The sequence below is a fragment of the Anthonomus grandis genome, chromosome 1 (assembly GCF_022605725.1).
Source record: "Anthonomus grandis grandis chromosome 1, icAntGran1.3, whole genome shotgun sequence".
Classification (NCBI taxonomy): domain Eukaryota; kingdom Metazoa; phylum Arthropoda; class Insecta; order Coleoptera; family Curculionidae; genus Anthonomus; species Anthonomus grandis.
Window position 1 is genome coordinate 5547153 of NC_065546.1, and position 15449 is coordinate 5562601.

Below are 15449 nucleotides of genomic sequence, written 5' to 3' on the forward strand. Positions count from 1 at the left end.
AGCTTCTGGGTTATTATAATAGTAAAGCATTTGATAAGGCCCCTACGAATATAGTCATATTACTACAGAGAAAATTCAGCATTTTTAATATAACATTACATAGTTATCGTTTCGAGTAAGCGACACGCGTGTATAATTATTCCGGTCTTTATTGGCATTTTTATTTTCACACAATACCTACAGTAGTGGCCAAAAGTAGATAGACAAATATTATTTTCATATAATTGTTTAAAGATTTACCCACAGGTCCCTTAGATTTTAAACTAGAAAATATTATAAGCACTAATATTAATAGTTATTTTTTTATAATGGGTGACTTTAACCTACCTAATTTAATATGGTCACAAAAACCGAATGTTAAGGATTTATTGCCTATCGACACCACTAATCCTTGCAGCAAAGCATTTTCTGATGCTTTTTACTTTAATAATCTAGAGCAATTTAATTACGTCTTTAATGCTCGTGATAAAATTCTGGATCTTATTATGTCTAATTCTACTAAGTTATTGTAAATAAAAGTATGGGTCCATTTGTGCCTGAAGATAGCCATCACATGTCTTTGGAAATAAATGTTAATTTAATATCGGAGAAAAACATTGTTAGTAATTCATATACCAAGTTAATATTTAATAATGCCAATTACGACACTATCAATGAAATTATTATTTCTACTCCTTGGGACAAATTATTTTCATCTAAAGATGTAAATATTAACATTGCATGTTTTTATACAGTTTTAGATAACATTGTTATTAACCACATCTCTAGAATTAAGATCAATAAGGGACAATACTCTCTATGGTTTTCTAAACACACAATCAATATAATTAAAAATAAATTAAAGGCACATAAAATGTGGAAACTGTACCGAAGACAATCTGATTACGACAACTTTTCAAATTTACGCAAAACAGTAAAGATTAATATACGAATGATTACAAAGATTATATTTATAAAATAGAAATAAAGATTGTCGAAGACGTTAAATATTTCTGGTCATTTTTTCACAACAAAAAACACACTAAAAGCTTACCAATAACAATGAAATGTAATGATCAGGAAGCTTCGAATTGTGTTGACATTAGTGAACTCTTTTCTAAGTATTTTAGTGAAGTATTTGAACCTTCTGATACACCAACTTTAATTGAGCCTAGTCAATGACCTGGCCCAGACGGATTTCCTCCATTTTTTTTGAAGTCCTGTCCTAGCTTGTGCCTTTGCATATTTTGTATAATCAATATTTATCCACCGGCATTTTTCCCAATATTTGCAAAACAACTCAAATTGTGCCAGTATTTAAATCTGCAGAAAAAACTTATGTACGGAATTACAGGCCTATCTGCCTACTTAGTGACTTTGGTAAACTTTTTAAATCCTTGTTGTTAAAACAATTATTCTTTAAGGTCAAAGAAGCTATTGATGTTAACTAACATGGCTTTTTCCAAAAAAGATCCGTAATAACCAACTTAATACCATTTATTTATCAGAGTACAAACGAAAGTATGGATAGGGTTCTTCCCAGGCTTTTGATAAGGTACATCATCCTACACTTTTAGTGTAGTTGGAAAATTTCGGTGTGCACCGAGCCCTACTTAAACTCATTAAAAGTTATCTAACGAATCGCTCTCAGTACGTTGTCCATAAATGGAGTAAAGTCTTCTTGTACAACCGTAACTTCAGGAGTACCGCAAGGTTCTCATTTGGGACCAATTTTGTTCTCAATCTTTTTAAATGACATTGGTCAATGTTTCTCTATCTGCAAATGTCTTGCTTATGCAGATGACCTAAAAATCTTTACACAACAATTAAGAAGGTATCAGATTTTCGTGCCCTGCAATCTGATCTTGCAAATTTTGAAAGGTACTGTACCTTAAATAAATTATTTATTAATCCAGAAAAATGTCATTCTATACTTTTTAGCAGAAAACCATCTCAGACACAAAACAAATGTGATGTCTATCTCGGGGGCACTATCTTGAAGTATGTAGAGTTTATTAAGGATTTAGGTGTGATGTTGGATTCCAGACTGCTCTTCGACGTTCATATAGAAAACATTGTTCAGAAAGCTCTAAAAAATCTCGGTTTTATATCTCAAATTACAAAGGGTTTAAGTAATCAAACATCATTAATATTATTATATAATGCATTCGTTAAACCTACTATAGAATATGCGACAGTGGCTTGGAATCCAATGTATCACAAATATATTGACAAATTGAAAGAGTACAATGCAAGTTTGTAAATATAGTAAATTTCCGCTTTAATAGACAAAAACATTTTTTTACTTATATATATGAAACCCTTAGAGAGTCGTAGAAACAATTTTGATTTAATATTCATTTATAAAATTAGTAATAATTCAATAGACTGCCCTTTCTGTCTGGAAAATTTCCAAAATATATCAACGTTAATCCTTATATTTTGCGTAATAGATCGCATCTCAAGATATTCTTCAAACTATTTGTCTTCATTGTTCAGATGCGCCCGTAGTTTTGATAATTTTCAAGAAACTAATTTGAATAATGATATAATTTGCTCCAGTATGGCTTCATTTAAGCGATACTTAAAGAAATTCTACCTAATTTAAATAAATATTGTCCTTTTTTTCCTATTGTCATTATTTATATGTATTATTATTGTTTACAAGAGATACTATTAAATAAGTAGTTAGGTTTATATTGCTTGGTTTATTTGTTAGGTTTGGTGAAAATGTAATGTTTGGCAAAGCGCTTACTTGTATTTAAATTCATAAGATACTTTGTGCTTTCCTGTTATTGAAATGCTTAGTCTATCTGTAGGAGAGCCTTGTACTTAAATAAATAACTCATTATTTCTGTACCTTCCAGCAGAGCTCTCCAACCTGATTTGGTCCCAACGATCTTCCGGTTTCTGGATCTCTAACTTTGCCAGATAAAAAAGATATCACTTTACCAGACGAACCTGGTCTTGAATCACCATAAGTTACGACTGTAACGGCTAGGGTCATTTCTGTAAGGCCATAGCCTTGACGCATCGATTTAATATTTAGTCTAAAAGAAATTTACCTAAATTACAAATCTGAAGAAAGAGTTACGTATATTGCAATTAAAAGAGAAGAACGAAGAAGGAGAAAAGTTAAATGATTTAAATAAGCTTATTGGTAACAAAAAAACTAAGTAACTAAAATAAATGAAGAATATCAGCAAAGAAGTGAATATTGGCAAAAGAGCTTTGAAAAATTCTATAGAAAAAAAAATTTGACAAAAAATTATTAACCAAAGCAGTAAAAGAGAGACAGTGAGAAAACTTTTGAAAGTTACACTTTGTTAGAAGTGTTCAAAGTTATTTTAGAAGATGACCTACCTATGCATCATTTTATAAGCATACAGAGCATACGCTAGTTGATTTAAAATCAAATTAAAGTGAACCTTAACATTGATAATTTTGGATGTATCAAAAGCTGACATTTTGAAAATACACTTTTTATGCTAAACCTTAGACTATTAATATATCAAAAACTAAATATATCTCACTTTTTTTTCAATTGCTCCTCAACGTCTCGACCCAATGGAGCCGCTCCACAAAATACATCTTTAAGACTACTTAAATCATATTGGTCTACAAGAGGTGAGTTGATAAAGAATAGAGCCAAAGGTGGAGCAATTCCTATGGAGTCAATCTTATAATCTTGGATTGACCTAAGGTAAACTTCGCCATCAAATTGCCTCATGCAGATAACGGTGTGTCCATTTAGCAGGCTACTAAAGGTGACATGCATACCATAACCGTGGAAGAAAGGCATTATTCCGAGAAGGAACTTGCTATTGGTGTTTTGGTACCGTGGGTCCCTAAAAGTATAAATCAACCAAATTAATTTAAAAGAGACAGCATTAGAACATTGTTATCTTACCTACTATGAGTTAATCTAAGACAAAGTGCCAAATGCGATATAGCTACACCCTTAGGAAGACCAGTAGTGCCAGAGGAGCACATTATCAAAGCCACCATCTTGTTGACATCACCTAACGTGGGACTAAATGTTCTTGGATCTACATTAACTCCTTGCAAGGTATTTTTGGAAAATTCATCAATAGTTTCGTACTCATTGGAAGCTGGAGTTTCATCTGATCTACTCTAAAAAGTAAACAATTAGGAAAGAAGAAATCTGTTTTCGATTTATTAAATGTTATTTTATAAATCTTACCAGTAAAATGATTCTTTCAATAAATCCCAACTTCTTTTTCAATATAATAAAATTATCAAGAGTGTCTTCGGAACAAAATATTACTTTGGGATAACTAATTTTTAAGACGTATTCTAGCTCATACTCTGTATACAAATGATTTAGTGGAGCCATAATGGTGCCATTAAAATAACTGGCAAAAACTGGAATAAAAAATTCCAGACAATTCTCGCTGGATATTGAAAAGACGTTGTGTTGCCCTTCATAACCGTGTCGTCTGAGTGCTTCAGCCAGGTCTACTGATTTTTGTAAGAGTTCCCTGTACAGGATCTGTTTTTGAGTAAATCCGTCTATCTAAGAGCAGACATTTAATAATATATGTTTTTAATAAAAAAGTTATAATAAAAAGTTACCAAAGCTACTGCTTCCGCGGGAACATTTAAAAGTTCATTTTGAATGAGCTTTCCAACGGGTAACTTAACCAGAGGTATTTCCGACTTCAGTCCATGAATTACGAAATTATCATCTTCCTGAATATTTGCCATTTTTTTTTAAGGAAAAGGCTAAAAAATAATAATGCTTAATTAAGAAAATTAAAATAATAGTGATTTTACAAAAAGCGTATCTGTTACGAATAGTGTATTCGTAAAAAAAAGCTTAAAAAATAAAGCTTCCCCTCAAGGTAATAATAATAATAATAATAATAATAATAATAATAATAATAATAATAATAATAATGTAGTTTTCAGTTTACAAATTACAAGAGAAAGAGAGAGCGAGAGAGAAGGAGAGAGATTAATTAAAATAAAACAGAAGATAAGTAAGATCAGATAGAAATGAGATAGCAAGGTGAGATAATGTGTAAATTAATGCTCTTCAACCAATTTTTAAACTTTCTTTTGAAGACTGGTATCGATGAAGACAAGTCCATTATTTTGTATTTATTATTTACAGAGGCAATTTGATAGGTAAATGACTTCTTAAATATTTCAGTTTTATGAGGTGGTGTAGTTAAACGGTTTAATTTTCGGATATTGATGTTATGAACATCGGTGCGATATTTAATTTCGGTGGAGATATGGAAGACATTGAAATTTAATAATTTTATAAAAAAATACAGCTGAATGTATATTGCGCCGTCCACTCATATTAAGCCATTCTATTTCGGACAATTTGTGAGATATTCTTTGTCTACGCCTTATGTTATTTTGCACTTTTTGAACCCTTTTTATGTCCAGGCTGTCCAAAAAAGGCCCATACACATGATCAGCAAAGTTGAAAAATGATGAAACGAGTGTGTCACAGAGCATAGCCTTAGTTTTATGCGACAAATAATATCTATGTGAATAAATTAGTTTCAACATCTAATATGCTTGTTTTAAACAAAAAGTAATATGTTCTTGAAATTTTAATTTATAATCCAATATTAAGCAATCCAAATTAACAATATATTTTTGCGCAGTTTAAGTTGTATACTATTCTGTAAGTGATTTTTATAAGTTTCATTGCAGAATAGAATGGCTGTCGATTTGCCAAGATTTATTTTCAGTAAATGATCTTCCAAAGATTTCAGTAATTCCCCTAAGTCATTATTTATTTGTTCTGTTGATATTGCAGCTAAACTAGGTATAAATGACGAATAAATTTGAGTATCGTCTGCATAGAGATGATATTTACAATATTTTAAGGAATTTACAATGTTAATAATATCCTTTGATGTGCCGACAAATGTTTGGCAAGTAACACATTGGTCTAAAAGTCGGGAAGACTAAGCAGTGGCTTTAAATATTCAAGTATTTAATAAATGTTCGAATATCCTGGAGGAAAAGGTTCAAATGCCATGAAGAAACGTAAAATTCACTTTAATTGCCTGGAATAACGTTGATAATTGATCTAATAGATGTTTATCGTTCAATATCCTTATTCACTATATTGTTTAGTTCTTCCAGGCAAATGAATTCTTTATTTATTTCTTACAGGCAGTTATATAATTTTGGCAATTCTGAGTTATTTAATTAATACACCAAACTTGCAAAAGCCAAGACGTACGACATGACACAATTCCTTTGATGTGCCGACAAATGTTTGGCAAGTAACACATTGGTCTAAAAGTCGGGAAGACTAAGCAGTGGCTTTAAATACTCAAGTATTTTAAAAATGTTCGAATATCCTGGAGGAAAAGGTTCAAATGCCAGGAAGAAACGTAAAATTCACCTTAATTGCCTAGAATAACATTGATAATTGGTCTAAAAGCACTTGTCCTTCTCATACTGAAAAATCAAATGAAAGAATCAACAAAACATTGTGGCAATAAAAAGGATATAGGTAACTCTCCTCTGTTTCTAATGTTATCCAAATCCAACACTTTTGCACTCTCCGGGCCTGTGTTGTATCCAGAAAAGGACCATAAACACTATCCGCGAAGTTAAAGTGTGATAGTACGAGTGCGTCACATAGTTCAATTTTGGTTTTCTTTTCTAAGTAATGCCTATGAGGAAAAAAAGATTTAAGGGCGAAGTAAGATTTTTTAATACAAGCTGTTATGTGTTCGGTAAATTTAAGTTTAGTGTCACAAATTAAACCCAGGTTTTTAGTGGAATTTTTAAAAGAAATATTTGCGTTTCCGATAATTAGATCTAACTGACTCAAGATATTTTCACGTAGTTTATCATTACAAAATAATAAAGCCACCGATTTCAAGGAGTTCAACCTCACAATGGCGAATAGAATTAATAAAATTAGACGTGTAAATTGTAAAAAGAAGGGGGCCCAAGACAATTCCCTGTTTCAGTCATTACCTCAGAGTACTTTCCATCAACTAATACCCTCTGCATCCTGTTACTTAGAAAAAATTGAATCAGAGATTGGGCATTAAACCGAAAACCAATATAAACCAAAATACTCAACAAAACATCATGATTTAACAAGTCAAAAGCTCGTGAATAGTCTAGAAGTACCAGACCGCTCTCTTTGCTGTTATCCAATTTCCCATTAATATACGGTCTGTAATCTCAGCCAACGCAGTTGTACAACTATGTCCACGTCGAAATCCTGACTGCCTTTCTGGCAAAATATTATTACTTCAAATAAAGACAGAAAGTTGCATTGCCATAACTTTCTCTAAAATTTCGGACATAGCTGGTAGGATAGAAATAGATCTTAGCTGTCCATAGTCATGGGCTGATTGACTTTTGGAAAAGGAATAGCAATGGCCGACTTCCGAGCACTCGGAAATGTTGATAATCGTGAACAATAATTAATTAAATGTTTAATATAAGGAATGATAAAGGGGCAGCACAATATTAAAATAGTGCTGTTAATATCATCACTTCCAGAAGCCTTAACAAAATATGAATTGATCTCGTTAAGTTTTTTTTTAAATGAGTCGGAAGTAGTGAATTTATTTTTCTAGTCACAACATTAATTATTTTTAATTCAGCCCACTTTTGTCTAGAGTTACAACTTAAGAGGTGCATGTTTATTAATTAAGGTAGTTAATTTGGTGGTAATAAAATTAACTTTTTCATCCACTGTATCCAAAATATAAATAGCATTTCACTCAATTGCTTCCAAGTCCTGCTGAAATTGATTCATATTAATCCTTTTGAAATTTCTAAAAGTTACATTAATACTGTCTGATGGAATCAGACAAGTTGTAAGATAATGATCAGAAATATTAATATCTTTCACCTCAGCACTAATTCTAAGGTCACTATTAAAACAAATTAAGTCAATTAAGCTCTCGCTATTTTGAGTCAATCTAGTTGGTTCAGAGATATACTGAGTAAGATTAAATGTTTCCAAGATGTTATTTAAGGCCACAGTATTAGTAAAGTATTCATTTAAATAATTAATATTAAAATCACCCAGGCACAATAGTTTATTATAAGTTGTGTAGAAGTGCAACAAAGCGTCTTCAAAGCAGGATAAAAATTCATTACAATTAGTATTAGGAAGCCTATAAATTACACCCAAGATAAGAGGGGAGCTGTCATTAATAAACTCTCGCTTTTACAGACCGAAAAGGCCATTTTTAATATAAATAGCTACTCCGCCTCCCCGTGTGGGTCTATCAAGTCTTAACAATTGATATCCCTTAATATAAACTAGATCATCAAGAACATCACCAGACAGCCAGCTCTCAGTAACACCAAATATATCATAACTATATTCATATATATGACGCTTAATCCCATCAAAGCAACCAAGCAGCGACCTTACGTTTATATGACCAGCTTTCAACATCATGAAAATAATTAAATATAGTAATTAAATAAATAGAAGAAAAAAAACCGAGATATAAACAGGTTTTAATTGTATGTAAACATGCATTGTACAAGAAATACCGGTGTTTGATCCAGGCCAGATAAAAGAATTATATGACCCACACAAAAAAATAAAGAAAATTAAACCTAGTTGAATTGTTTCTACCAAATTTCACTCAATTTAAATTTAAATTAAAACAGGTAACCCAGACAATACGACCGCCCCGGCACATAGTCCCATCAGATCGTAATACCGTTGATTGAATATTTGGTATAATATAATCTTTCTAAAAATAGACATTTTCGAAAGAAAAATAAAACATAGTGTAAAACATGGGGTTTTACGTATATTTAAAATGATTTCATAGATAAACTATATAAAATGTTGCCATTTAAACATGTATATCATGCTACAATAAATACGACATAGGCGCACGGACTAGTTAGTGCGGCATCTGCGACACATCAAAGATTCTAATAGATCTCTGAACTGGACTTTATTATGTTGAACTCATTAGGATTCAAGTCATACGTTAACTCAGCCACAAGATTTCTTTCAAAAACTTGCCTAGATCAGTTTATCAATCAAAAAATAAAATCTAGTAATTTGTTTCTAAATTCATATGTAATTGAAGCAGATATAACAGATCATAGCCCAATAATATTTTTTGCTAGTCAAACAGAAGGAAAGCAATATAATTTAATAAATTCTTACAGTGACACTAAGACTAAATTGGATATACCTATACTCCTCGAATTTAAAACATGATTAATAAGCACCCATTCAAAAAGCAGGTTCCAAAACATCCATTATTAATTACAAGCCTATCAGCCTAATAAGTAATTTTGCGAAATTCTGTGAAAAATTTATAAAGATTACATTAATGAATTTCTTAGAGATAAATGATGTTTTATCCTCAAATCAATATGGATTTATTTGAGGGGTGCAGTAGAAAAGACACCATCAACTAATAACCGATTTAGTAAATAATTTAAATTCAAACAGAAAATGTTTGGCTATATTCCTAGATCTTGCAAAGGCCATTGATACGGTGCCTCATAATACATTTCGTCATATTCGTGAAAGATATGGAATTTGAGGAACTGCTTTGGAGTTGTTTTTAAGCTATTTTTAGCAGTGCAATAAAATAGTTAAGCTCAATAATATCCTAAGTGACAAACGGGAAATTAGGATTGGCATTGGCAACAATTCTGAGCCCAGTACTCTATAATATATACAGATCGTGTTTTCGTTTGTTACTTATAGGAAACCGCATAGAGGCGAAATTTTGCAACGTCGCGCGTGTACGAGTGCCTGCGACAGAGCACCACCCCGGCCGGCCCGAGGACGGGATTAGTAAACATCTGACTTTCGTGGGAGTTGCGTCGTTTGGTGACAAAATGTCCCAAAATATTACGCGAAAATCCAGGCATTTTTTAAATATTTATTCTAATGCGGGTTTTACAGACATGACAATGTGTAAAACCCGCATAGAATTGTAATCTTAAAATGTTTAATATGCTGTGTTCTGCATAATGAAAATTAAAGCGTTATTCTAATAAAAAATAGAATATCAACTCTGATAAAATATTATAAAAAATCAGAAATAAAACTCTAATAAACAAACTTATAATTTTTTAAATAAAAAGGCTCAAATAAACCGCCTTCTTTCGCTAAACAAAAACTTAACCTATCGTAAAAGCTATTTTGCACCTCCAAAAGAGTTTCATGTAAAATGGAATTGGCACCTTCGACAATTTTATTTCGCAACTCCTCTAAATTTATTGACCTACTAAATTCATGCTTGTAAATGGTCTCCTTAAGGTAACCCCACAGATAAAAGTAATTTGGAGACAAATCTGGAGATCTAGGAGGTCATTTAATATCGCCAGTTCTACTAATAAGGCGGTTAGGAAAAGTATTTGTTAAAAATTCTTTTACCCTAGACGCGTTATGACAGGACAGCCATCTTGCTGAAAATAAACCGATCCCAGGTCTACATCAGGTAGGATTTGAATGGCAGGAAGAACTTGGTTTTGCAGCAACTCAAGGTACTTTTGCTATAAACTGCCATCAATAAAAAATGGCCCTATAACATTGTTGCTCAAAATACCTGCCCAAACATTCAGTTTCTGAGGATACTGGGTACGAAACTGAAAACTTCTGTGCTCGTTTTCCTGAGACCAGTAACGAACAATGGAAGGATTGTGTTTGCCATGTAATGGAAAAGAAGATTCATCAGAAAACAAAATATTTTTTTTAAAATATTCGTTTTCATTTGCCTTTTCCATCATGGTTTCACAAAATTCCATTTTTCGCCACAGGTCTTCAGGATATATTTCCTGAGTTTTTGAATACTTGAAACATTTGTACCCATATTTTTTCCAGATACGAGCAACAGTTTTATTGCTCATTCCCAGTTCCTCTCCAACACTTCTAGTGGACCGTGTCGAATCAAGTTCTAGGATACTGCAAACCATTTCTTCCCGCCGTTCTATATCCTGGACCACTTCAACAGGTGGTTCTTTACGTTTTATGTGGCATTTTTTACAATCTTGAAGACAAAAAGATGTCTCAAAATTTGTAACCACATTTAAAACCGTTTTTGCACAAGGAATCAGTCTATTCTCAAATGTCACTGAAAACAAATCTCTACATTGTACTGCCGAATTACCTTCATAAAACCATTTAATTAGTTGAACTCTTTCGGAAGGGGTATAAACAGCCATAGTGAAAAAAACACGAAAATAACGCTCAAAAATTATTAATGCAACGTGCAGTAACACAGCAAAGTGAGGTCTGCTGACTCCCGATTCAAAAAATAAAAACGAAAAATTCCGCCGCCTGCAAGCCGCAACCAAGCGGTGTTACCATTATTTTGATAATACGTAGCTCACGATAACACGATCTGTATATCAACTCACTATTAAGGGTACAGTAGAATTTTATGCAGATGATACAGCCATCGTGACTTTAGGAGTCATGGGACATTGTAAAAACTAAATCTGCAAATAATTTAACTATAATACAAAATTGGCTTCAAACGTTTAAATTATTATTAAACTTACTACTTACTAACTTTGCTAATGCAAAAAGACCACATTATAGTTATATTTTAGTAAAAAAAATTACTTGGTCTAAAAAAATTTGAAGTTATTTTAAAGAAATATTTGTTCGATAATGGCCAAACAAACATTTATTTGAATTTTTTTTCAAATGTATAAATATGTATTTGAATAAATACATACCTACTTTTTAATGGACAGCCGTCCAATAAATGTATATTTGATTTGAACAAATGTGTTATTTAAAATACTACAGGTGTTGTTTAAGTGAAATGTACATTTATTCGGGTTGGGTTGGGTTGGGTTGGGTGGAAATATTAATTTTTTTTTTAAAATGTATAATTTATTTGATTCAATAAAATAATGTATTTTATATTACCTTAAAAATAGTTAGTTTGAGAGACGAAATATTTGCAATAAATAATGGATGATTTAATTTAAATAACTTTTGTTATTTGGATGAAACATTTAAGTGCACATTTTTTTTTAAATTTATTTGAACCCAGATTTTCATTATTTAATATAAATAAATGAAATATTTGGTTGCATATCTAAAATTTAATTCCTGTAGGGTTCTACTAAAAGTTACCGTATATTTTTTAAATCCGGTATCCGGTGTGGATAACAATTTTGATGCTAAAACATACATATGTAGAATTACCATAAAATATGGGTTATAAAAAGAATAAATAGTACTAAACGAAAGTACCCAAAACTAATAATTTACAAACCTTGAACTATAAGGAAAGGTAAATATATAGAAAAAATACTAACAAATAATGTTAATAATACTTCTTTATTATTAAACTGAAATATTTTTAAACTGCAAAATTTTCAAGATTCAAAAACCATAAGAAAATAAAACATAAACATTTTTAATCCTTATAATATAGAAAAATATAATAACAAGGAGTCGACACTTTTATCGACTCCTATAACTAATTACTCTATGTTACAAATCTAACAAAAAATTAGGATTCAAAATACCACACTAATGCTCTGTAGGACATCGAGGTCGTCTATATGATGCTCTGAAATAAGTTTCTTTTTATAGAATATTTTCTAAAAACAAAATACATATGCTTTAAACTTATATAGAACCAATACAACAAAAAAAGTTTTGAACCACATCACCTTATTCAGTTTTAAAATTAGGTTTTTGTTTCTTTCTTTAAATTAAATATGTATTCAAGAGAATAGTCTTTTATGTGGTAATAACATTGTTTTAGCTTATTATTTTCAATGTGTCTTAATTAAATTAAAAAATGATGCAAAATATAACTTATTTTGTTGTGTGTAAATCTACTTTATATTTAAAACAAAGCCAATTACTATAATTGTATTATGATTATACACAAGTACTTCAACAGTTAAACCAAGTAAATGTTTATTTAGTTGAAATAGCCTATTATATTTTAGAATAAACAGTAGTTTATTCTGACAATATAATTTTTTATTGTAACTGAATATTTATATACCATTCATTTAGATCAAATACATTTTTATTTGAAAGGTGTGATCCAGTACACATGATCTTTATACACAAAAAAAAGATAAAGGAGTGGAAGACGCCATATTGCCATATTTGGCAAAAGAACTAGGAAACATGAGCTAATAAACAACGTGAAATTAAGTTTTTTAAGATCTTATAATTAATATGCATACAATACGATTGCCTACCAAAAGTTTTTAAAGTTATATGTAAGTACTTACCCTGAAATATAGGCCACAAATGACCCACGCCACATTGGTCCAAAAAGATTTCCATTTCGATATAGGAACTGTTAATTAGGTACACAATCCACAAGTTATGCGCACATCCACAGAATATATACAAACAAACAAACAAACATTAAATGAATCGTAGAGAGCGAATAAATAATGGTGAATTTGGTGAAAAACTGCGATTTGACAAAAATCTTATCTTCTTCCCAGTATCAAGCAAACAAACTGCCGGCCGGCTGGTCCGCACCCACAATTGCTCTTCGGGTGGGAGATTCCTGTTGTAGTTCTAACGATTGAGTGTTGAAAAAGTACCTATAGAGTTATTTGTATTTAAACTTATTTCTTTGTATTTAATAAATATATTTAAATTAAAAAAACGATTATTTGATAAAATGAACTGAGTAACTCCTCTTATTTTTTAATTTAGTTTAAATAAATAATTATTTATCATAAATAAAAACATTAAAAATATATTCAAACAAATGACTAAAAATATTCAAATACATACATTTATTTGACACAAGCAAGAATTAGTTTATTGAAACAAATTGTATTCAGTAGAAATAAAAAAGATATAAATAAATATTTATTAAGGTAATTTTTTCGGGTTTTTTTCAGTGTAGATAATCACTTTATGAAAGAAACTTCATTTGCAAAATACCATGGAGTTGTAATTGATATGTTTGTGAAATGGCAACCACATATTGATTACGTTTCCAATAAAATCCGGAAACTAATTCGTAAATCTTACTTATTGAGTATAAAGTATCTGTGGAAGCTATTACGAAATATGGTATATCGGTGTGGAGAGGGCTTTATAATAACTGCCTGTACTAATTAAATATATTTTGAAAATTATTTTTTTTAAAAGATAGTTTGTACCCTACGCATTTTCTATTAAATAAGAATAGTTTTAACATTCGATCAATTTACATTCTCAGAATCTGTTCTTATATATACTCTTTAAATATAGTCTTTTGTTAATCATAATTATTATGATACTAGGTGCAATAGGAAAGTTAAACTACCACTGAGTACTAATAATAATTACTTTGGACCTAAACTGTATAGCTTGTTGCCAAGTAGTTCCACTTTTTTCTAATTAGATACTGCGCTTTATATGTTGTAGAAAATAAATAAATAAAGTACCATCAGTTTTTCAATAATTATATTGGCGTAGCATACATCATTTCATGGCAGTTGGTCTACCATCATCTCAATCTCAGAAATCATAAAAAAGGTAATAAAATTATAGTTTTTAGGGTAAACTATGCCAAAAAAACATGTTCAGAAGATCCAGATAAAAAAGAATTTGAATATTGAATATATGAAGATATGGACCTTATACTCTACAGCTCTAATGTAACAATTAAAACCTTTAAAATGAAGTGTAATTAAACCCCCCTTTTAATTTCAATGTGGCAAAGGAAAAGTGCAGAGAGGCAATATACTATATCAAAAAAAAAATTGTAATAAATATAAATATACTTACTTTATATGAGCTCCTTTAATCTTAAAAACACATAGCACAGTGCAATCAATACTTTCAAATGATACTGAATTCAAATATAACTTGTTATCCTCAAGATTATAGTCGAACAATAATATATTATTTAAAAAACATGCACTTATCTCGTTGACTCACAAGTCACAAGCTGTTACCGAATACAAGGTCGGGTTATTTAGGTGAAAGCTACAATTTCTTTTTTGTTTTGTGAGCTTCACCATCATATTTTTGCATCAATTTTTATGCATATTTATATTAGTACATATACCGGGTGTCCCAAATTAGAGGGTGACCATTGGGATCTCGGAAACCGTAAGAGTTACGGGGTCGGTTAAATGGAGGCAAAGTTGCGCGATTTGGAGCTTAATAAAATGACGTTTAAAAATTTTAAAATTCCGGATACTTCCGGAGATATCCGAAAAAAATCGAAAATTTTCAAAATCGCTTTTACCTTCTACTGACTTTATTTAAAAAGACATCGGAAAACTAACTCTTTTAGTGCTTTCATTTTAAAGCGAACCATCCTTAAAAAAAAGTCAATCTTAATATACAGGGAGACGTTTAATTTTATATTTAACAAAGTTCTGTGAATCACCTCCTCACCTCCAGCTTGATATGTCACTTTGATATTGGAATTGATATTCGATTGGAGATGGAATTTCCCATTTGACATATTAATGTGAGGTTAGCTGGAGGCGAGGAGGTGATTAACAGAACTTTGTTA

The 15449-nt window shown here is 30.8% G+C and overlaps 1 protein-coding gene across 1 annotated transcript in view; it reads right to left on the reverse strand.

The window, feature by feature from the left end:
- Nucleotides 1–14865, reverse strand: part of LOC126742114 (luciferin 4-monooxygenase-like) — a 34933-nt gene extending 20068 nt beyond the window's left edge. Inside the window, exons 1-7 of the mRNA XM_050448674.1 lie at nt 14711–14865; nt 4576–4725; nt 4184–4516; nt 3890–4113; nt 3513–3827; nt 2840–3029; nt 4–42 (exon numbers count right to left, since the gene is read on the reverse strand). Of these exons, the coding sequence (XP_050304631.1) occupies nt 4–42; nt 2840–3029; nt 3513–3827; nt 3890–4113; nt 4184–4516; nt 4576–4707 (1233 nt within the window). The 5' untranslated portion in view covers nt 4708–4725; nt 14711–14865. The remainder of the gene's footprint in view (nt 1–3; nt 43–2839; nt 3030–3512; nt 3828–3889; nt 4114–4183; nt 4517–4575; nt 4726–14710) is intronic.
- Between the last annotated feature and the right edge of the window lie 584 nt (nt 14866–15449).